The following is a 25,000-nucleotide window of genomic DNA, read 5'->3' as shown; positions in this document are numbered from 1 at the left end:
TAAATAAGTGTCTTGTTTCAATCTCAGAGATGTTGACTTCTGCCACAACAGTTTTGGGGGTGGGTTTTTTTACAATGTTGACTTTTCGCTGTCTTTCATTGTGTGTGTATTCATGTATATGCGTGTATTTTCAATGTGTGTGCGTGAGACGTAGTCTTTTAATATACGGAGTTCAGTAAGTCTCAGAACAGTCTGCTTGAGTATCAATAATTTTCCCGGAATTAACAAGTAGCATGATAAAGCACCTGACTTGTCTTCAAGAGCGTAACTATCTAAAACCATGGCCATATAATGTAACTAAATGTGTTCTCTTTATTAAATCATTTCAAATTGATTCAGCTGAACCAATAGGTATAGAGGCTAATGCAGAATCGCACCCCTTTGAAAAACGAATTTTTGTGAAAAAATTTTTCGGATTCCTACCTTTAACAGAGATTCCGAATATGCAAAAATATTAACAGAATCCAATTTCATCTTTATTCCATTTCACTTATGATTTTTAGACATTCTTAAGTGAGAGCGAGGATGGGAAAGTACTGACGTTTCGAAGAGAGATAAATACAAACAATACACTTATTTCAGGCTCATCTCTACAGAGCCATTTTTTTTTATTCCCTGCTTATTCTAGGTCATACTGGGGGTGATTGCATATTCAGAATCTCCCATCTGTAAATCGGAGGAATACGAAAAATCGCCAGGGGGCGGGGCAAAGAAATTCATTGCATGCACGCCACGAGATAGAAGAATGAATACTTATAGCTCCATATATGCAAAAATACAGACATACTTAAAGACACACATGTACAAATCTACTAATATATATATATATATACATATATATATATATAAAGTACGTACCTTATGTAGTACAGTATATGCCCATACATTTATATAGACACATATGCATGTGTCAACATGTGTATACAACCTGCAGAATTGAACACCTACACATACATTTATACATAAAAACATGATGCACACATACACACATATATATTCATAAGGTGCACATATTATGTACACACACTCATACACAAGGAAACATAACATACGGAAGAGAATTTTAACATTTATACACACAACACGCACATATATAAACATATACACAGACATACACTACATAGACAAACACACACACATGCGTGTGCACATACAGATACATACACACGTGCGCGCACATGCCACATGCAACATAGAAGCATACAAATACATGTACACACATACATACACCACATTTACACTTATACATACATAGAAGTACACCACATGTGTATGTATACCATATAAACATGCATACACATAAACAGATACATTACACTACATACATACACATACACACACGACACAAATACACACACATGCACATATATATACATATGCACCACATAAGCAAACACAAATATGCACACATGCACGCACACACACACCACATACACATTATATACACCCAGACAGACACATAAAAAAGAAATCTGTCCAAAGCAATCTTATTTGTTATGTTAATCACGTAACAACTGGTTAATGATGAATTGTCAGAGTAAAGGAGAGAAAGATGGCCTCCATCTCTCATTTGAAAAAGACATACTCCTCAATCATTGCTGAAGTTTATTTGGGAAACCTAATCTTTTTATAAACAGGCAATTGCGTGTAGACATTTCTAAGTGGCCATTTGTCTGTTTTCAGTCAATTTGTAAGGTGACATTTGTTTGTAGATATCTCCAAGTAGACATTTGTCTGTTATCAGTCAATTTGTAAGATGACAGTTCTGTGTAAGCATTTCCAAATGGACATTAGTATGTAGACATTTCCAAGCAGACATTTGTCAAATGTCAATCAATTTTTAAGGTGACAGTTCTGTGTAAACACTTTTAAGTGGACATTTATGTATTATCAATCTTTTCATAAGGTGACACTGGTATGTGGACATTTCTAAATGGAAACAAAATTTTGCTTTTTATTTTTTGTTTGACTTTTATCTTTTACTTGTAGAGCTTATGTGGATAACAATAACTACCTGTTACCTTAGATATCCACAAACTTTCAATAATCTTTCAAGTGCTCAAAGCCCTTCAGATAATCTTCCCTGTTCCTAAGAGGCAAATTTTCTGTAGAAGCTCTGCAGGACATTTTATTCCAATCTCCTTGAACCATGTGTTTATATCATTACTCACAGCCCCTAATGTACCAATTATTACAATCTTACAATCTTACAAACTTTCAAATTTTAAGGGATTGTATTTTTTTTATTTTTCATCTTTTTTCTTCACAATCCTGGAAACAAACAGACATGATGAATCAGTCAGTAAGCAAGTTTGTTTTTCCTTGTCTGATTATTATTATTAGTCCTTCATTACACAGTGTACATAAAAATGCTCCAGTGTCTTTAGTCATCTGTCAAGTCACAACAAGGATCTCGGACAGTATTATTATTGTTATTGTTCAGTAGTTTTATTTTTATAACGTGCTTTCACTTCACTGCCGAGCGCAGCTCTGTGTGCCTTGGGTATGTGCTGTGATGCTCTTATGGTTTACTGTATTGAAAGTGTTTTGCGTAGGATGTGTGCAGTACCCAGTAGTGCAAGTTTCTGTATGTTATATATATTTGTAAGTCCTGGTGTTTTTGTTATGTATTTGTCTGGATATTTTTTTTATTATACCTAATGCGCCTACTATGATGATGATGATCATCATCGTCTAACGTCCGCTTTCCATGCTGGCATGGGTTGGACGATTTGACTGAGGACTGGTGGAACCCAAAGGCTACACCAGGCTCCAATCTGATTTGGCAGAGTTTCTACAGCTGGATGCTCTTCCTAATGCCAACCACTCCGAGAGTGTAGTAGGTGCTTTTACGTGTCACCTGCACGAATGCCAGTCAGGCGATACTAAAGTGGTGAGCTGGCAGAACCATTAGCACACCGGACGAAATGCTTAGCAGTATTTTGTCTGTTTAGACCATAGTGTACACTGCCAGATATTTTAAGCATCTCAGCAGTGATTCCTGATGGGCCGGGGGTTTTCCCTGTCTTTCTATCCTTAATTGCTTTATCTACCAAGGTACTGTCAATTTGGATAACTGGTCCCTCAGTTGGGTCAACATGTGGCAGACTTTCTTTCTTCCATTCATTCTCTCCATTAAGAAGCCTTTCATAGAGACATCTCCAGGTCTCTTTCTTTGCAGCCTCATTAAATGCAAGTGAGCTATCATCCATGTGGATGATAATAAATAATTGAATAACTACAGGGGATGGTGGCGAACCCTGCTATACTCTTCCACCACAACTTTCAGCCACTTGCACGTTAATTTCACGAGCAGGCCGTTCTGTTGATCGGATCAACTGGAACCCTCGACGTCGTAAGCGACGGAGTGCCAACACACACATTCCCTGCCCACCTATTTATGCAGACTATACTCTGTCACCTCATTGATTTAGAAAATTCAATCTGCAAAATTTCTCTAGTGAACTCTTTTGTTTAAGGAGAAGCTTTTAGTACTACTTCAACAACATAATGAATGATTCTCCATCTACTTTTGAAGGGAGAGGAGGATGTTCTTGTCTCGCATCTCATTTACTGCATATAAAATATGGGGGGGGGGGGAATAAAAAACGAAAAATAAATTTGCCAATAATTTCTAGAAAAAAAAAAAATCGTGGAGATGACATGAATAATGAATAAAAGGAAAATGAATAACTATAATAAATAATTGAAAAACATTAGTGGTATCTACTTTAATTATTTTATCCGTTTATTATAATTGCTGTTATTATCATCATCATCATCATCACCACGATGATGGGAACGACCACCACCATCTTCATCATCATCACCAAAAACCCCATCACCATGACGACGACGACGACGGCGAGCACCAATATTCTGTATTGTTCTGCTATTTCTACAATGTAAACCTGAATTATTTAAGTTTCCTATAGTTGATTGCTTTCAGTTATGTGTTTGTGTGTGTGTGGTGTTTATATGTATGTACCAGTTCACCTTGCTGTAAGTAGGTAACACAGACTAAGTACAGTCTGTATGAATAAAAACATAAAAACATGTATGGAAGGCATAAATATATATTAATATTTTATACATACATATATGTACACACACATTTATGTGTATTATATATGTACAAATATATATTTATATACGTGTGTCTGTGTGTATATATGTATATGTTTATATACACACACACATATATATGGAGAAAGAGAATGCAGACATTGGAGCTTGACGCAGTTTTCTGGCTTACTGAATACTGATGAACCATCCAAACCTTGCCAGCATTGATATATTAAATCATGTATTAATTGATGATGACGATAATGATACTGTGGGCGTAGGAGCAATAATTTTCTTAATCAAGTGAACCAGAAAAAGTACAGAACAAGATGTAGAAGCTAAAAAAATTATTGCAGCTGAAGTCGGAATTTGGATTTAAATAATAAACCTTTTGGATGGGATTCAGATGGAAAAATATAGGGGAAAAAGTTAAAAAGAAAACTAGAGCTAGGAGTGGCTGTATGGTAAGTAGTTTGCTTACCAACCACATGGTTCCAGGTTCAGTCCCACTGTGTGGCACCTTGGGCAAGTGTCTTCTACTATGGCCTCGAGCCTTGTGAGTGGATTTGGTAGACGGAAACTGAAAGAAGCCCGTCATATATATGTATATATATATTTGTGTGTTTGTGTGTTTGTATTTGTCCCCCCAACATCGTTTGACAACCGATGCTGGTGTGTTTACGTCCCCGTAACTTAGCGGTTCGGCAAAGGAGACCGATGGAATAAGTACTAGGCTTACAAAGATGCATATACATGCATATATGTATAAATATGTATCATCATCATCATCATTTAATGTCCGTTGTCCAGGCTAGCACAGGTTCGATGGTTTGACCAGGGGTGATAAGCTGAGGGGCTACACCAGACCCCAGTCTGATTTGGCAAGGTTTCTATGACTGGATGTCCTTCCTAACATCAACCATATAAGTATGTATGTATGTGTGTGTGTGTGTGTGTGTGTGTGTGTATATATATATATATAATTCAGTTGGTGATTCAAGGGCCAATTAATTCAAGGAAGGCTAATTAAAATATTGGTTTCAAATTTTAGCACAATGCCAACAAATTTGAGTGTGGGAATAAGCTGATTACAACTTTGACCCCAGTGCTCAACTGTTACTTATTCTATCAACTACGTAAGGGTGGAAGGCAAACTTGACCTTGGTGGAATTTGAACTCAGGATGTACAGATGGACAAAGTGCCACTAAATATTTTGTCTGAAGTGCTAATGATTCCGCCAGCTATAGATTATATTAAAACATATCCTGTTAGTTCTATCAAATACACATACACACGTGAACAATCCATATTTGGAAATTTCACACCAAGCAAAAAAAAAAAGAAAACAAGAATTTGAGAAGAGAAGTCAGTGTATTTTTATTCTTTACATTTATTATATATTTCCTTTTTTCTTCTTAAATATATGTCCATTTAAATAATGCTTTAGTGTTGGTCATCTTTTTTTTTTCCTTTACAACTTTGACCAATTCTTATTTTATTTTCCTTTCTCTCTCTCTGTGTTTCTGTTTACTTTTCTTCATTTCTTTTTTTTAAATACAGTTTATCTATGAGAAATTATTTTGTTTGTCACATTTTCCTAAAATTAATTTTAATTTAATGAAAAGAAAAATGTCCGTTCTTGACTGTTGAGAATTGTAGCAGTATGCCGATGTGGAAAAAATAAATTACTTGATAAATAAGTTAATTTAAAAAAAAAAATGTAGGAGAATTTCCCATGAGTCTTTGTAATAGCCTCCATTATTATTAATATCCATTTACAAAATGAGTGAATCAGAAAGAGTTTCTTTTTGTGGTTTTAGTTTGTTCAGCACCGACCGGTCAGTGAGAGATATGACAGCTAAAACATTGTCAATAAATATAAATAAATAATTTGTATCCTTTTCTTTATGTTCTAATTAATAAAAAAAAAAAAAAGTTTTTATAATCATTAAAGAAAAATTTCCAAATTCTACATTTGATCTTTTACAGGTGAAATGATTTTGATTTTCAGCGCCTCCCCACCTTTTCAGTTGTTTTAGATAAGACAGCAGTTCAAATTGCAGTTCAGTGCGTAGGGATGCATCAGTAAGATGCATTACTGCAATGTTCTTAGTCGATTAAAAAGAATTCTTCGTCCAAATGTGTACCCCGTGATGACGTAGTCGGCTTTGTTTCGCTAGAGAAGTGGTCGAGCGGAAACGTCTCAGATCTGGTTCTGTAAGAAAGAAAAAAGATAAATTTATTAATTAATGGTTGATTCAAAATATTCTAGAAATCTATTGAAGTTAAATTTAAATAATGACAAAAAAGTTTGTTAATCAATGTTGCAAAAAAATAATATATATATATATATACTCATTTTTATTAGTTCCCATCCACCAAATCTACTCACAAGCTGTCTGTCTGTCTGTCTGCCTGTCTATCTATCTATCTATTTTTTCCAGGATAAAATAAAAAGATGACATATATATATATATATATATATATATATATATATATTTTTCTATAATTCAAAAATATGTGTAGTAAAAAAAGACATATACTTAATACACAGGCAAACAAAAAACACAGAACTAAATACACTATATATATATATACATATATATATACACTATATATACACACACACACACACACAAGGTTTATTTATATATCTTTTTAGCATTAATATATACCAGTAAACAGCTAAAGTCAGTTAAGCTTCCTAATGTTTGTGTATGTATGTGCGAGAGAGAGTATATGTGTGTGCATTTATATGTATGTATGTATGTTTATTTTTATGCATGTAAAATTCACAGGAAGAGCATCCAGCTGTAGAAAATCTGCCACAATAAATTTTGTCTAACTCATGCAAGCATAGAAAAACGGACGTTAAATGATGATGATGATGTATGTTCCTTTTCAAGTGTGTCTGTGTGCATGTGTGTGTGTGTGTGTGTGTGTGTATATATATATGTATATATATGCGAACATATTATCCTCCATTTTCTAATAGATATATATATATATATATATATATATATATATTTATTTCTATCATCATGTATATGTATATATGTATACATGTGTATATATGTGTATACATGACTGTGTGTGTGTGTATGTATATATATATATATGTATATACACGTGTTTGTGTGTGCATGTGAGCCTGTTTGTGGAGTTGCGGAAGAGAGAAGACAAAAGCAGGGAGATATATAAATGTTATCCTAAAGATACATCAGGAAGTGTTCTCTGCCAATATATGAATGATGGGAGACAAAATACATCAAAGTGAGGCTATTAGCCAGAGTTTAGTACATCACCATCAGCAGCAGCACCACGACCACCACTAACCACTATCTATACAGGTGCCAAAACTGTTCGCTCATCCCCGCTCCCTACACCACCAACACTACCACAAACACTCTCGGCCGCTACCACCTCCATTGCTAACACCACTGCCTGCACCCCCACTACCGTCAGTACCACTGCCATTATCACCACCACCCACACCATTACCTCAACATCCACCCTCTACTACTACCATACTAACCGTCATCACAACACACCTCTTGCATTATTACCGCTGCTAATTACACTTCCACCGCTACTACCACCTTCACTATCACTACCACCATAGCAACTGCTACCACTCTCATCATCAGTATATATATATATATATATATATATATATATATATATATCTACTATCAACACATAAACCACCACCACTACTAATAATAATAATAACAAGAGCACTCAGAGAGCGCAAACGTCTGCCAAGGCAACACCAAAGTCCTCGCAATGATTAACCGGAGATGATTTTTAAAATGAGAATATCTGAAATTAACTTGACTGCTCTCACAAACGAGAATACTAAAAATGAACCCGACTGCTCTCAAAAATTAAGTAAAAAATCTGGAAAAATATTCTAGAAGCCTTGTCCAGTACTAGATTGATCCCCAAATGTAATCTGTTCATGCTAGTCATGAGACCAAACATTCCTGAAAGTTTCATCCGAATCCATTCAGTGGTTCTTGAGATATCTTGTCCATGGACAAACAAACCAACAAACAAACACAACTGAAAACAATACCTCTCCCTTAGCAAAGGCGGAGGTAATAATAATCCTTTCTATTATAGACAAGGCCTGAGATTAGATTGACCCCAGTACTCAACTGGTACTTATTTGATTGATCCTCAAAAGATGAAAGGCAAAGTTGACCCTGGTGGTATTTGATCTCAGAACGTGAAGGAAGAGGAAAAGCCACTAAGCTTTTGCCCAGCTTGCTGACCATTGTGCCACCTTGCCACCTTAAGTAATAATAATAATAATGATAATGATAATAATCCTTTCTACTAAAGGCACAAGGCCTGGAATTTGGAGGGAGGGGACTAGTCAATTACACCAACCCCAGTGTTTCACTGGTACTTAATTTATCGACCCCGAAAGAATGAAAGTCAAAATTGACCTCAGCAGTATCTGAACTCGTGTTAATGATTCTGCCAGCTCACTGCCTTTCTAATAATAATAATAATAATAATGGTTTCAACTTTTGGCACAAGGCCAACAATTTCAGGGGAGCGTGTAAGTCAATTATATTGATCCCTGTTCTCAACTTGTACTTATTTTAGTGACCCTGAAAGGATGAAAGACAAAGCTGGCTTCAGCGAAATTTGAGCCGAAAACGTCAAGACAAATGAAATACTACAAAGCATTTTGTCCAGCATGCTCATGGTTCTGCCACACTACTAGGCACCGGACACATCCTACATAAAACATTTTCAATACAGTAACAATAAGAGCATCACAACCAAAGCGCACAGAGCTGTGCTCGGTAGCGCAGTGAAAGCCCGTGATAAAAATAAGACTACTGAATAATAATAATAATAATAATCCTTTCTACTAAAGGCACAAGGCCTGAAATTTTGGAGGAGGAGGAGAACAGTTGATTACATCAACCCCAGCGCTTGACTGGTACTTATTTTATTGAGCCTGAAACGATGAAAGACAAAGTCGACCCAGGCAGAATTTGAACTCAGAACGTAAAGACAGACGAAATGCTGCTTATTTTTTCACCTGGCATGCTAATGGTTCGGCCATCTTGCTGCTTTAATAATACAAAATAATAATCATAATAATATTTGAAGCATCCCCAGTCATTTCTACAAACATTTAAACAGAAAGAAGACGGAAAAGAGAAAGAATGAGTGAATGCAGGGAGACACACAGACAGACATTTTCGGTTACACACACACACAGTGTCAGAGTGAAAAGAGAGAGAGAGAGGGGGGGGGGAGAAAGAGAAAGACACAGAGAGAGACATACATAAGTATACACACACACACACACACACAAGCAGACAATTACAGATATGCACATAGAAACAAACAGATTCAAACATGCAAACCCATGTACATAGATAGACATATTTAAAATAATATCCTCCCCATATTTATATGAATAGGGGGGAAGCAAGTAAATAAAAATGACGTATGTGTGTGTGTGTGTATTTAACTAAGGCAGTCTGCCATTACTTAAAGAGTTCCATGAGTGTTTGATCAATCAGTCGACCATGCTGGTCTATAATGGGAAAACATCCTTTTACTTGAGAATGGCGTCAGGATTTCATTGTTTCATTGGTTAACACAGACCACATGAGTCACATGGAAACTATATTTGCAGTCAATATTTAGCTCAAATGTGGCTTAATGTATCAAATCATTCACTAACCAATTTATCAGCACTAGATTCAGCCAGTTTGTAGTTCAAAAAAATCTTTCTGATATAGGAATGTGTTTTGAAAACATGAAGTTTGTATTTCTCTGCCTGCAAGTTTCTTCTCATGTTTTTAAGCTATGGTTTGGTAGAGTAAGAATCATGTTTTTTTTTCGGTTGCATATAGTAGGAAACATGTAGGACTTCACTTTTGCAACAATGTTCCATCTTATTGTGATGCTGCTCTGTCTTTTAAAAACATTTGATGAGCTAACTTAATTTTTAGAATGATAATGCAGGGTTGGTTTCAGGTCAGATCTGACCAGTTTGATCATAAAATAGGCAGAATATTTTAGCCAGACATGGCCAGTTTAACCCTTTCCTTACTGTATTTATTTTGAGGTGCTCTGTGTTTCTTTCAATTAATTTTAAATATAACAAAGAATTTAATAAAATAACTTAGTTATAATTAAGCTAGTGTTAGGAACAGAAATTGTGACTAAGGTTTGGTGGAAGATTTTAATTCAAAACTTATGGAAACAAGACATTTATACTACAGAGCGAGAGCCGGTTTCAGCCGGGTTGGTATTGAAAGGGTAAATTACAAAGTGGCTGGACTTAGCCCAATAAAGATAGCAATGTAAAGCAAAACTGAACAAGTCAACTATAGTTACTTCTCAAACCTAATCCTTATCTAAAGAGAGAAATGTTCTCATCATTGTCATCAACCTCTAGACATTACTGTCTCAAGCTCCAAGACTCAGAGCTGGTTACCCAGTTTCTATAGCATATAAGTGGTCAAGGTCACAACATTTCTCTTGAACAAGATGCCAGTCTGTTGACGGGTATTTTATTTACAACTGAGTAGACTGGAGCAATGTAAAATGAGGTATTTTCCCCTGACCATCTGGTTTAGGAATTGAAACCATGATCTTGTGACTGCGAGTGTAACACCCTAACCAGTAGGCCATGCAACTTTATCTATATAAGACAGTGGGTACCAAGAAACCTGACATGGAAAACTTGAGCTGAATTTTAAACTAACGCACAAGTTTATTATCAATTACAGTTATTTCTCCTTAAGAAAACAATGTTATTTTTCAGTCGTGAATAATAGTATTTTACACATGACTTATGTGGTCTGTGTGAACCAATGAAACAGTGAGATCCCGACACCATTGAATTAACAACTGTTTTTTTTCTTCTTATTACAGTCCAATATGTTTGACTGAATGACAAAGCATTTGTAAAATTTTAAGTAATGCCACAAGGCATCAGCTGAATAAATATAAATATGATCTATGCAGCGTATTGAGTACTTTTTGTTTTGATCAATAAATAATGCATGTAATATGTGCATGTGTGTGTGTGTGCATCTGTGAGTGAGAAAGTGTATGTCTGTTTAAGAGTGTGTGAGTGTATGTGTGTGTATATAGAAATGGTATTTAAATGTCAACCATGTCATCCTTTTGTTCTTTGTTCAAACATGGATGTATTGTGTTTATAACCCACCTTTCCCTCTCTAATATATATATATATATATATATGTACATACGTATGTATACACACACACATACATACATACACACACATGTATACAATATATGCACACATATATATGCATATATATACATACACAATTTTCCTCTTCTGTAGTAAATTATTCTCATCTTTTGTGTGTGTGTGTTTGTTGTGATTGTTACTGTTATTGTCATTATTGTTACCATTGTTGTTTAGCCCTATAGAGACCTATGATCAAAGATGTTTCTGAAATAGCAGTCAATTCTATTATTTAAGACATATTGCACAATATTAAAATGAAGCAAATTACATTGAGTAATGTAGTCTTTGATATACTATGCCTGATGATAACACAGGGATGGTCATGGCTGGAATGCTTTGATCATAGGTCAGTTTGAACAGGGTAAACTCAGGGCTAAAATAACAACAAATTCAAATAATAAATAGTCCATAGGAAGATAAGCACAGACAGACAGACAAACAGATAGATAGACAGACAGAATCTTTCCTGAAAAAGGCTGAACTACATTTGTGACATGCCAGTAGTCATGTCTATGGATTTATTCAATGGACACATTTATATAATTGAATTCTCATCAATGATTAGTATGCTGTTATATTAATAGGTATACCTAATAGCTGTTAGAAGTGGCATCCAGTTGGCCCTTCCAGCCAGAAGCCTTACTTGCCTTCAGAATTCTGATAAAAAAAAAACTATCAATCATGCAACCAGAAATGACACAGCTTACAAACCTCTGATAGCCTGAGAGGTCATAACAGAGAGTGGGGGTCAGTGGTACTAGTCTTGTAGTCAGTAGCTACAACTTCCAATATACTGTTGGTCAAAAACACAGCCCACAAACCTTTTTGTCAGTTAACAACGATTAGGTATGTCTGTTAATATAGAAGCATACTAATCACTGATTGGTCAATGAGAATTGGATTATATTAATTTCTCCACTAAGTAAATCCAAAGACATGAGTTCTCATCACTGACATATCACAAACTGTAGGTTAACCATTTTGAAATATATTATCTACACAAGCTCTCATCCACAGATCCAGCCTCATATTGCATTCAATGCATTTTGAAGTAGTGATGTCATTAACAGATGAAGACATACTGTGTACAGAATGTTGGTGCACTGGGTTGTATGTTGTGTGTTGTATGGTATGTGTTGCATATTTTACTGTTGTAGGTTATGCATTGTGTGGTGTGTGTTGTGGTAGGTTGTGTGTTGTTGGGTTATATGTTCTGGCATGTTGCATGTTTTGGTATGTTGTGGTAGATTGTATGTTGTGTGTTTGTTAAACCATCCCTGAGATCTCCTTTGAAGCAAACAGTTTGAGTTATAAACCAGTTTGTAAGCTGTCAGATACAGCTGAAATCTAGCAGAGAGTCGCCTCCTGTGATGTCTGCAATTCATCCAGCACTGTGAACACAATGCAAACTGGGAAGGAAACATGGTTTGTTGACAAGGAAGAATTAACAAATATTATTCTCCTACCCCCTTACTCTTATTCTTTTTCATTCTTCCTCCTTCTCTCCTTCCTTCCCTCTTTCTCTATCTTATTCTCTCTTCTCTCTTCCTTTCTCTCTCTGATTTTTTTTTTTTTTTGATTATTTTTGTTTCTTCTCCCAAATCAGAGAGCCTTACTAATGAAACAGACAGGTGAATTATGCAGATATAGGGGTTGGCAAGGGTGGGAAGTTGCTGAATAAGTTTGGTTGGAGAGTGGGTAGTGGTGGTGGTAGTGGTGGTGGGGGAAGAAAGTAAGGTTTTGGTTTCTCTCTCAGATTGAGTTAATCTGGTAAATTCTAGAAGCTCATTGATGTGAGAGAAAAAAAGGAAAGTCTCCTTCGTGTGAATGGTGTTTATCTATGTGTATAGGTGTATACATGTGTTGTGTATGTTGCACATATGTTTGTCTTGTGTATGTGTGTATGTATGTGCATTAATGTGTGTTATAGGTATGTGTCTTGGTGTGTGACTGTGTTTATGATGAATTGTTTACATGTATATGTATGTGTGTGTTGTGTATGTATGTTGCATATACGTGTGTTATGTATGAGTTAGATATATGTTTTGTATAATGCCAATACTTGTGTATATATTTATGGATTGTGTGTGGATTTTTATTTGGAAATCAGATCACAGCCGCAGGCTGAGGTGATGGGTAACTACTGGACAACGAACAGAGAGATCAGGTGTTCATATCAGCAACAATGACAACAACAATATAATCCTTTCTACTATAGACACAAGGCCTGAAATTTGGGGGATGGGGTCCAGTTGATTACATCAACCCCAGTGTTTCACTGGTACTTAATTAATTTATTTATTTTTTTCTACTTTAGGCACAAGGCCCAAAATATTTGGGGAGGGAACCAGTCGATTAGATCGACCCCAGTATGCAACTGGTTCTTAATTTATCAACCCCGAAAGGATGAAAGGTAAAGTTGACCTCGGCGGAGTTTGAATTCAAAATGTAGTGATGGGTAAAATACCACCAGGTATTTCGCCCAGTGTTCTAACAATTCTACCAGCTCACTGCCTTAAACAACAACAATATAATAACAGCACCAATGACAACAACATACAACAACAATGGCAACAGCCTTGAATGGTAGACCTTATCTGCTGCGCCGGTTCAATACCATTCTCTGGGCCCCTTGGGGGCTTTTAACAGAGTCTACTCTGTTATAAGTAATTGGAGCAAAGTCTCAGACTGAGGAGAGAAATCTTCCTTCTCTACCACCTCACCCACCAGTTTAGGGACTCTGGAAAAGGTCACGAGTGTTGTCCTTTCATTCTCTGACTAAGTAATTGAAAATAGCATCGTGGTCATCATCATAATCATTGTCATTGGCGTCACCATCACAGAATACCACCACCACCGGCACCACCACCACCACCACCACCACCAACAACAACAGTTGTAGCAGTGGTAATTCTTCAACCAGAAATATCATCATCAGCATCATCATCATCATCATCAATAACAACAGTTTAATATGTGAATATGTGTGAACCTGTGTGTGTATATATATATATATATATGGATGTATGCAAATCAATGTATTTAGATGGATGTGTGAGTGTATGGTGGTAGTGGCAGTGACGGCGGTAGTGATGGTGGTGGTGGTGGTGGTGGTAGTGTGCATGTGCAAATAATAATGATGATGATTATAATAATAATGGTGATGGTGATGAAGATGGTGATGGTGATGATGATGACATTTTCTTTATGCAAACACAGTTGTTTTTAGAAAAAGAAAAAACTATCATATTTAATTTGTATTATGAGGTTGAGATGAGAGGAGTGGGGTAGGGAAGAATAATTGGAAGGCAAGAAAAGTGATTGGAAAGAGAAGGGGAGAGAGGGGCAGAGGGAGAGAGTTAAAAAACAATAATTGAAAGGTAAGCAAAGTGATTAGATAGAGGGAGAGGGGGGAGAGGAGAGAGACAGTGGAGAAGGGTGAGATAAACAGACAAGGTGAGAGAGAGAGAGAGAGAGAGAGAGTAGAAAAGAGAAAGAGGGAGTAAGAGATATAGAGGAGAAGAGAGAGAGAGGGAGAAAGAGAGACTAGCAAGTGGAGAGGGTGAAAGAAAGGGAGAGAGGGAGAGGCAGATAGACAGACAAAAAGTTATGCATAATAGAAAAAAAAAACCCAGAAAAATCTGTAAAGAATTGAAAACAAAAAAAAGAAATTATTGGACAGAAAACAGAAAGGAAGCCTTACTCTCCTCTCTTCCCCCTCCTCACTCCTTCCTGCCACATAAAAAAATTTAAAAATTGCAACTTTTTCTCTTCTTTTTTAATTTTTCTCTTTTGTTTAATCTATTTAGAAGTTTGGGAAGAAAGGGTTTTGATAAGATTTGAGGTTATTGCAGTGAAGTTCTTTAAGGAGAGACACTCAACAACGGAATGAATGGAGGTTGAAGTGCTTAGAAAAATGGGGGTCAATTGTCACTTTAGTTTTAATAGGTGTGTGTGTGTCTGTGTGTATACGTGCATAACTGCGAATGTATATGGATGTGTATGTGTGTGTGCGTGTATGAGCATAACTATATATATATATGAATATATGTACAAGTGAGTGTGTGTATAAGTATATATATATATATATATATATATATATATATATATATATATATATACATACACACATATGAACACATGTGCACACACACACACACAAACACAAACATATATATATATACATGCATACACACACATATATATACATATGCATCTACATGTGTATATATGTATTTATTTAAATATTTGTGTGTATCAGTGTGTATATATACTCTTTACTCTTTTACTTGTTTCAGTCATTTGACTGCGGCCATGCTGGAGCACCACCTTTATATATATATATATATATATATATATATATATATATATATATATCATTAATTATTTGTAGGATTCATTTGAATCAAAGTATTTTAATAACAACGACCGGTCCCATTGTGTTCTTTCTTGAAATATATATTCCAGCGTGATCATTACCAGCATCGCCTTACTGGCACTTGTGCCGGTGGCACGTGAAAAAGATATTCTAGCAAAGTCGTTGCCAGTGCCACTGGACTGGCTCCTGTGCAAGTGGCACGTAAAAAACACCATTTGAGCGTGGCCGTTGCCAGTACCACCTGACTGGCCCTTGTGCTGGTGGCACATAAAAGCACCCACTACACTCCCGGAGTGGTTGGCATTAGGAAGGGCATCCAGTTGTAAAAACTCTGCCAAATCAGATTGGAGCCTGGTGCAGCCATCTGGCTCGCCAGTCCTCGGTCAAACCGTCCAATCCATGCCAGCATGGAAAGCGGACATCAAACGATGATGATGATGATGTGTGTGTGTGTGTGTGTGTGTATATATATATATATATATATATATATATATATACACACATTCATATATGTACATATATAGAGACATACACACATACACACACACTTGGTGGCTGACCGCTTGAGTTGAAACAAGATCATTCCTGACTGCTAAAAGAATTATACTATCGACAGCAGTTCTTTAAGCCTGTTAGGCTCTTACATGTCTTTTGGTAAACCTAACAAACAAAGCCATGTAAATGCACAACAGTAGCCAGAAGTATGTTCTAATACATAACACTGTCTTTTTAAGCTATCACTAGATTTGCAAACCTTCAAACACGTATACTAGCGACTAATTCACATATTTCTCTTTCTCTTTCAATATATATATATATATATATATATATATATATATATATATATATATATATATATACATATATATATATATATATATAATTATATACAAAAGCATATGCACACAAACACACACACACATATATATATATGTAGTTATATATGTATATATATATATATATATAATTGTAACCATACATGTGTGTATGTACACACACACATATAGAATGCATGGATATGCATGAGCACACGTGTCCTTGCATGCAGCATTCAATTATTGCTTCCATACAAAAATGCAGATATCCCCCCCCCCCACCGCCCTCCCTACCTACCCTCTGCTCGAAGCAATTCAAAGTACCATTGTTAATGAGGCATTCATGATTAACACCCCGGCCCCTACCACCACCACCACCACCACCTCTTCCACAACTGCCACCTTCATTCTGAATCTCTCTCATCGTCAGAATTCTTCTATTCAGGCAACATATATATATATATATATATATATATATATATATATATACAGTGTTAGATATGCATTCACGCCCAGCCACAAATGCATATAGATAATGCACATAAATGCATAGATATAATCATACACAGCCACTCATACAAGCGTATGCATAATGTATGGCATCAATACATCTATGCGTGTTTGTGTGTGTGTATATGTGTCTGTGTATGTATGTGTATGTATATACTTATGTATATATGTACGTATGAATTTATGCATATGTGTGTGTGATGTATGTGTACGTATATATGTATGACAGTATATTTACATATATATATATATATATATGTGTGTATGACAGTATGTATACATGCATGCATACATACATATATATATATATGCATTTATCCATGTATGTATTTGTATATGTCATCATAATCATCGTTTAACGTCCTCTTTCCATGCTGGCATGGGTTGGATGGTTTGACTGAGGCTCCAATCTGATCTGGCAAGGTTTCTATAGTTGGACGCCCTTCGTAATGCCAACCACTCTGAGAGTGTAGTGAGTACTTTTTACATGCCATCGGCATGGGGGCCAGTGAGGCGGCACTGGCATCGACCATGCTCGAATATATATATATATATATATATATATATATATATATATATATATATATATATATATCATCATTGTTTAATATCCAAAAAGTATCAAAGGTTCTTCCTTAGCCATAAGCTCATAAGTCCAGTTTCCTGGATTCTGTAGCATAAATGATATCCTCTGGATGCTGGTCTGTCACAGGACTACTCACTTTTGCTAGCTGAGTGGACTGGAGTAATGTGATATGAAGTGCTTTGCTTAAGAACACAATTCATTGCCCAGTCCAGCAATTGAAACCACAATCTTATGATCCTGAGTGCAACACCCTAACCACTGAGCCATGTGCTTCTACTCAAGTGCATATATTGGATATGTATGTGTGTGTGTACATACACAGGAGCGAATACCCAAACACATATGCAAATATAATCATACATGTTCACATATATATATACATATGCATAATGTTTTTCTCAGATATTGGTTATTAGTCTCTGGACAGTGGTCAACATGGGTAGACATTTGCCTTCAAAAGTTTGCTCAATAATATAGACACAAGTATAAATTTCAGGACTGCTTGATAGTTTATTGATCTCTATTTGCTGGAGTGATACATGCCATGGGACATAGAAGGACACTACGTCAATACAGAACACATAAAACATAGACATACAAACGCACACATGATGGGCTTTGGCACACATTCTAGCTCTCAAATTCTACTCACAAAGAATTTATATAAGGATATATATATATATAGACACTCTCACAAATATATATGTACATATAAATTTATACTATATACACTAACGACTGTGGATATATATATGTATATATATCTCTCTCTCTATATATATATGTCTCTCTCTCTATATATATATGTATCTCTCTCTCCCTCTCTACCCCTCTATATATATATATATATATATATATCACCACACATATTGCTACTGTTCTTTGTTCTATCAATAATGATAGATAATCATTTGATATTTCATATCAGTCAAACAGGATATTATATTAGAAATGCTAGACGTTCATTTCTAATTTTTATATTTCACTGTAATAGTTTCATATTCGTGGAGTATATTCTACACATCACACATATAGATAATAATAATAATAGCAACAACAACAAGTAAAATAATATCATTAATTGCTACAGCCAACAGTGATAAAATTTTATTGAAATATTTTAGAAGCAAGTTTGACACAATTTGCTTACAATCTATTGCATATACATATACACATACATATGTACTTACATAACTATATACATCATACATACATTCATACATACATACATACATACATACAAGGAAAAGTATATACCCTCACACAGATCAGCTGCTCTGCTGATGTGAATATCTCTTTGAAAAGTCAGAGAAAGAGGAAAACTATGGACAACTGCTTCGAAACCTCCGGCTTTTATATCCAGATTATGAATTCACATTTCTACTTATAATAATTGGTGCATTTGGTTTTGTAAGTAAATGCCTGAGTGACAATCTGAATAAGCTAGGGTTTTCAGAAAAAGAAAACAACCAGCTAATTTGCACATTATAAATACAATTTGTAAGTTATCATCACCATCATTTAGTGTCTGCTTTTCATGCTGGGATGGGTTGGACAGTTTGACTGAAATTAGTAAGGTGGGGAGCTGCACCAGGTTCCAGTCTGGTTTGGCATGGTTTCTGTGGCTGGATGTCTCTTCCTAAGAGGAAGAGTAAAAACATGCAAGGCTTTTCTCAAATGTGAATTTGTTTTTGTTTTCTACATTCCAATGATGGAGTTTTGTATCTTTGTTGGAAACCAGCTACTTTCCTTACAGGAAAATTTCAAACAATTAAAAGCAGTAATGAGCAGACATACATTCATCATACAAAAAATATATACACACTTACGTCCTTAACAAATAGTTATAGGAAGCATTTATACAGTCTGAGGCTAAAGACTGGGTTTATATCATGACTGAATCATTTGTGAAATATGAAATATCCCACTCTAGACTTAAACCCTAAATATATATATAATACACACACACACACATAATATATTATATGTTGTAATGTAGTTACATACAATAAATAAAATAAGCAGACAACAGTAAAAACAATGTAATGAACTAACAAATCTCTTTACAAACTAACAATCAATATTCCTTGTGAACTAACCAACCAACACCTGATTTCACTGCAAACTAACATGAACTTCACTCAACTCTGAACTCTGAACTTACTTGGATCATTGTTATTTATACTGTACTCGGACCAGTGGTTAGGGTGTCAGCATCATGATCGTATGATTGTGGTTTCGATTCCTGGACCGGGCGACGCGTTGTGTTCTTGAGCAAAACACTTCATTTCACGTTGCTCCAGTCCACTCAGCTGGCAAAAATGAGTGACGCTGCGATGGAGTGGCGTCCTGTCCAGCTGGGGAACACATACGCCATTGAAACCGGGAAACCGGGCCCATGAGCCTGGCTAGGCTTTAAAAGGGCGCATTTATATTTTTTTATAACTATTATATATGTATTGACTGTTAAACTGAGACACACTTTTTTATCTTTGTTTTTTTGTTTAATATGTCAACACATTAAACAAGAAATTATTATCATAACATATATATAATCATTAATATTAATTCTTAACATAGACACATTCACACCAACCCACGTGGTATGTGATTGATACATACATACATAGGATGGTACATATGAATGTGCATCTATCTATCTATGGATATATATATATATATATATATATATATATATATATATATATATATATATCATCATAAATATACAGGGATTAGCAATTGAGTTGCAACTCAATTGCTAATCCCTGTATATTTATGATGATAAATAGTTTTACCGATAAAGGTTTTTTTCATACTGAACTACTTGGCAAAATTGTTAATTATTAATTCTATTATTAATTGACGATTCTCTGCCCTTATTCTTGTATATATATATATATATATATATATATATATACATGTTTGTAATACATTCATACACACATGCATACATACATACAAACATACACATGCATATATACACATATACACACATGTGCATACATATGCATGCAAGCAATTATGCAGTTTTATTGATTACTAAATTTTGCCAACGCAAAGTGTATTTCAATGCCTTTTAGATTCCTGTACAATTCATCCCCTTCATCTGACGACACCACACGACACCACACCACTCCATCGCATTATGCCCCACCATCTTCACGCACACACACACACACACATTATATATGTGTGTATGTATGTATTATGTAGGTCAATCCAATTTGACAAAAATGCTTGTGTTCTGCCCCTTTTTAAATGTATGCAGTAGTCTTATGTGTTGTTGTTGAGAGCAATTTGGTTTGCTGTGTTCAAGTCTGGATGATAACAGATAAATGGTGGGGTATGTGTCTATATGTGAGTGCAAGTGTGTGTATGTACATGTATGTGTGTGTGTGGTATGTGTGTGTGTGTGTAGTGTGTGTGTGTGTAGTGTGTGTGTGTATATATATATATATATATTTATATATATACCTACATACATACACATATCATTTATATATATGTATATACACACACACACACACACACATATATACATATATATATATATATATATATTTATATATATACCTACATACATACACATATCATTTATATATATGTATATACACACACACACACACACACACATATATACATATATATATATACATGCACACAAACATACCTATGCACACATACATATACATATGTGCATATATATATATATATACATACACAAAAAACACACACATATATATTCATTAATAAATGGATATGTATGTGATGTTTGTATGTATATGTGTGCATGTAAGCGTGTGCGCGTGTTGAATGAAAGACGCAATGGAGGATTTATTTCAGAATAAAAGATTGACAGATTGCGAAGAGTTGAATTAATGTAAAACTGTACAAAGGAATGAAAAGACATATGACTGAATGAATTAATGAACAAATTAATAAGGGAGTAAAGGAATGAAAGAATGACTGAATGAAAGGTTGAAGGAATGATGGAAAGAATAAGGGAATTATTAAAGGAAGGGTTGGCAATGGAACAAAGAATTACAGATTGACTGAAAGAAACAATGGAATTAATAAATAAAGGATTTTAAGGAATGTTTCATGGAAAGCAGGAAGGAATTACAAATGAAGGATTGAAAGAATGAATTAGGGAATAAGAAGAAGAATGAAAGAATGGAATTATTGAATGAAAGTGTTAAGGAATAAATGATGGAGTGCAGGGAGGAATAAATTAATGAATGAATGTTTTGTGAAATGAATTCGTGAATTATTCTTTCTGTGAAGAAAGAAAATTTACTGAAAGAATTTAGACTGGAAAATTGTTATGCTAGTGTAATGTTGGGTGTGACAGTGTTATAGCAGTGTTGCAACAGTGTATTAATCCATACAACAGTGTTGTAGTAGTAATGTATTGTTCTTTGTACAGTTTACAAACAGTATCACTGCAGTGCAATCCTCTATTCTGTCAGTGTTGTGTCAGTGTTAGGTAGGTGTTGTCTAGTCTAAGTGTTTGATGAGGGAATGGACGGGAGAGGGGTCATTGTGGTCAGGGTCAGACAAAGGAGAAGGTGGGAGGGAGTTGCTTGCTCTGAGAATGCTGGAATTTAGAGAACAGATGAGACGAAGATGAATGGAGTGAAGGGAGATGGTGATGATATACTAAAGAAATGCCTGCCCACCCATGATAAAATGATGATGATGATGATGACGATGACGAAGGTGGTTGTGGGGATGAGTTTAATGATGGCAATGTTAGTGTTGATGAGAGTGATGGCAGTGATGATGATGATGATGTTGATAATAATCTATTCTATCACATGCACAAGGCCTGAAATACTTTTTAGTGGTGGAGGCTAGCCTATTACATCAAACCCAGTGCACAAGTGGTGCTTATTTCATCGACCCTCAAAGGATGAAAAGCAAACTCGACCTCAGTGAAATTTGAACTCAAAACCTAAAGACGGACAAAATGTCGCTAAGCATTTTGTCCAGCAATTCTGCCAGCTCTCCTCCCCGATGGTGATGATGATGATGATAATAATAAAAACGATGAAGATGATGACAGCAACTGCAATGATGATGATGATGATGGTGATGATGTCAAAGAAGATGAATCCTGGTTGTCATAGCAAACGAGAGAACTTTTTTAGAAATGTAAACAAAATTTTTTTTTATTAAAATACCACATGATACCAGTAGCCTAACCTAGCAACTGATATTACATATCCACACGCTCTCTCTCTTGCCACTGATACACTTTCAATCACAGTTCACAAAGCTTTATTGATCTGTTGTATTTACATGTTTCACTTCTCAAAGACATTTTCATCTAATTTCATTCGATCAACTTCCACACACACACACACACACACACACCCATCGCACCCAGCCAGCATCACCTCACCACTGCAGACACACACATATATATACACATGCACACATACATGTAGAAGTAAGTGATTATTGGCCAGGATTTATTAAATCAGATATGAAACACCCCACTGGGTATGAAGTGGAATGTTTATAGAGTTCAGTAGTAAAAGAGGTCTGGAGTGGATATAAAATAAAATATAAATGTTTGATGTGAGAGATTAGAAAGGGTTTTGGTGTTGGGACCGATGGGGCGAGGGAAAGAGTAAGAGAGTGAGTGAGTGAGTAATGTAGGGAGTGGCAGAGAGAAAGAAAGAGAGAGAGAAAGAAAAAGTAAAAGATATATATATATATATATATATATATATATATATATATAAACACTCACTGATATATGAAATATGTATGTGTGTAAGAAAGAAACAGAAATAGAGAGGGAGAGAAGATGGGACCCAGTAAATCAAAGGGGCAACCAAAAAAGATTGGGAGAAACAAGGATTTAATATGTGTGTGTGCATGTTTGTATGAGGGGATATAACTTTCTGTGAGTGTGTACGTGTGTGCGTGTGTATATACGGACTTCAGGCTATGACCAAATATGATTCATTATTGTTGGAGCATGGAGAAAATATTACATCATACAATGGAGTGAATCACCAACTTCAAACAATAAATATACTGTACACCTTGTATTGAGTACTTCTGTCTTAAACCTAAAATTGTAAATGCATACAGTGTATGTGTTTATACATATGCGTACATATAAATATGTGCGCGTGAGTGTGTATATGTATATATATATGTGTGTGTGTGTATATATATATATATATATATATATATATGCATGTATATGTATATATATATCATCATCATCACCATTATCATTGTTCAATGTCCATCTTCCAGGCATGCATGGGTAGGATGGTTTACAGGGGCCGGCCAAGTAGATTACCCCAGGCTGCTGTGTCTTTTTGGTAGGGTTTTTACAGCTGGATGCCCTTTCTCACACACACACACACACACACACACACACACGTATGTGTGTTTATATGTATGAATGTATGTATATATGTGTGTATATATATATGTGTGTATGAATGTATGTGTAAGTATGTATATATATTTGTATGACACATAGACAGAAAGATAAACAGATTATATATATATATATATATATATATATATATGCATGTATGTATATTCATACACAAATGCATTTATATGCATAAAATAATTGAAGCGAAAATAAGCTTCAGATTAGCTTAAAGGAAAAAAAGAGAAGAAAAAATTTGTAATAATGATGACTTACTTGAAATTGCCATAATTTGGCCAATAGATATGTTTGTCCCCAAAACTGAAGTTCTCATCTCCAACCAGTTGTTTAGCCCAGTACTGGTTATTGTAAGGGGGTTCTAAGCCCCCTAATTCAGCTGGTAATACTTCCTTGTGTATGTGTTGGTGAAGGGTGGTTAAATTGATTCCATGCATGAAGATCTGTAAAGAGAGAGGAAACAGGTATCATTATACTTCATTACGGGCTTAACAATGGCTTAATTGGCAAATGGTATTGAATATCTTTATTGTTATTGATTAGCTTTAATCCAATTCTGATCAAGCAACTCTATCTCTTTTTATCTTCTTACTTCTTTCAGTTAAAGGACTGTGGCCATGCTGGAGCACCACCTTGAATAGTTTTAGTTGAACAAATGTACTCCAGGACTTTTTTTTTTTTTTTTAAGTCAACTATAGGCGCAGGAGTGGCCGTGTGTTAAGTAACTTGCTTACCAACCACATGGTTCTGGGTTCAGTCCCACTGCGTGGCACCTTAGGCAAGTGTCTTCTACTATAGCCTCAGGCTGACCAAAGCCTTGTGAGTGGATTTGGTAGACGGAAACTGAAAGAAGCCCGTTGTATATATGTATATATATATATATGTGTGTATGTGTTTGTGTGTCTGTGTTTATTGCTTGACAACCGATGCTGGTGTGTTTACATCCCCGTAACTTAG

General features: G+C 35.3%; 1 protein-coding gene and 1 long non-coding RNA gene across 16 annotated transcripts in view; one reads left to right on the top strand and one right to left on the bottom strand.

The window, feature by feature from the left end:
• The window catches only part of LOC128250663 (uncharacterized), a 30,629-nt gene that overhangs the window by 1,167 nt on the left and 4,462 nt on the right, over nt 1-25,000 (top strand). Inside the window, exon 2 of the long non-coding RNA XR_016238392.1 lies at nt 13,648-13,743. This is a non-coding gene — a long non-coding RNA (uncharacterized LOC128250663). The remainder of the gene's footprint in view (nt 1-13,647; nt 13,744-25,000) is intronic.
• The window catches only part of LOC106883162 (clavesin-2), a 123,838-nt gene continuing 104,256 nt past the window's right edge, over nt 5,419-25,000 (bottom strand). For 8 of the 15 annotated variants that reach the window (XM_089342044.1, XM_089342040.1, XM_089342036.1 and 5 more), the window contains 2 exons: nt 24,302-24,486; nt 5,419-6,281 (listed from right to left, as the gene is read on the bottom strand). In XM_089342044.1, coding sequence (XP_089198170.1) covers nt 6,176-6,281; nt 24,302-24,486 — 291 coding nt within the window. In that variant the 3' untranslated portion in view covers nt 5,419-6,175. Of the gene's footprint in view, nt 6,282-11,598; nt 11,704-24,301; nt 24,487-25,000 lie in introns of all 15 variants that reach the window. The other 7 variants (XM_089342032.1, XM_089342029.1, XM_089342034.1 and 4 more) reach the window with 1 other exon arrangement.

This window comes from Octopus bimaculoides, chromosome 25 (assembly GCF_046866305.1).
Source record: "Octopus bimaculoides isolate indiv1 chromosome 25, ASM4686630v1, whole genome shotgun sequence".
Lineage (NCBI taxonomy): Eukaryota > Metazoa > Mollusca > Cephalopoda > Octopoda > Octopodidae > Octopus > Octopus bimaculoides.
The sequence above is the reverse complement of the archived record's forward strand: the minus strand, read 5'-3'. Positions and strand labels throughout refer to the sequence as shown.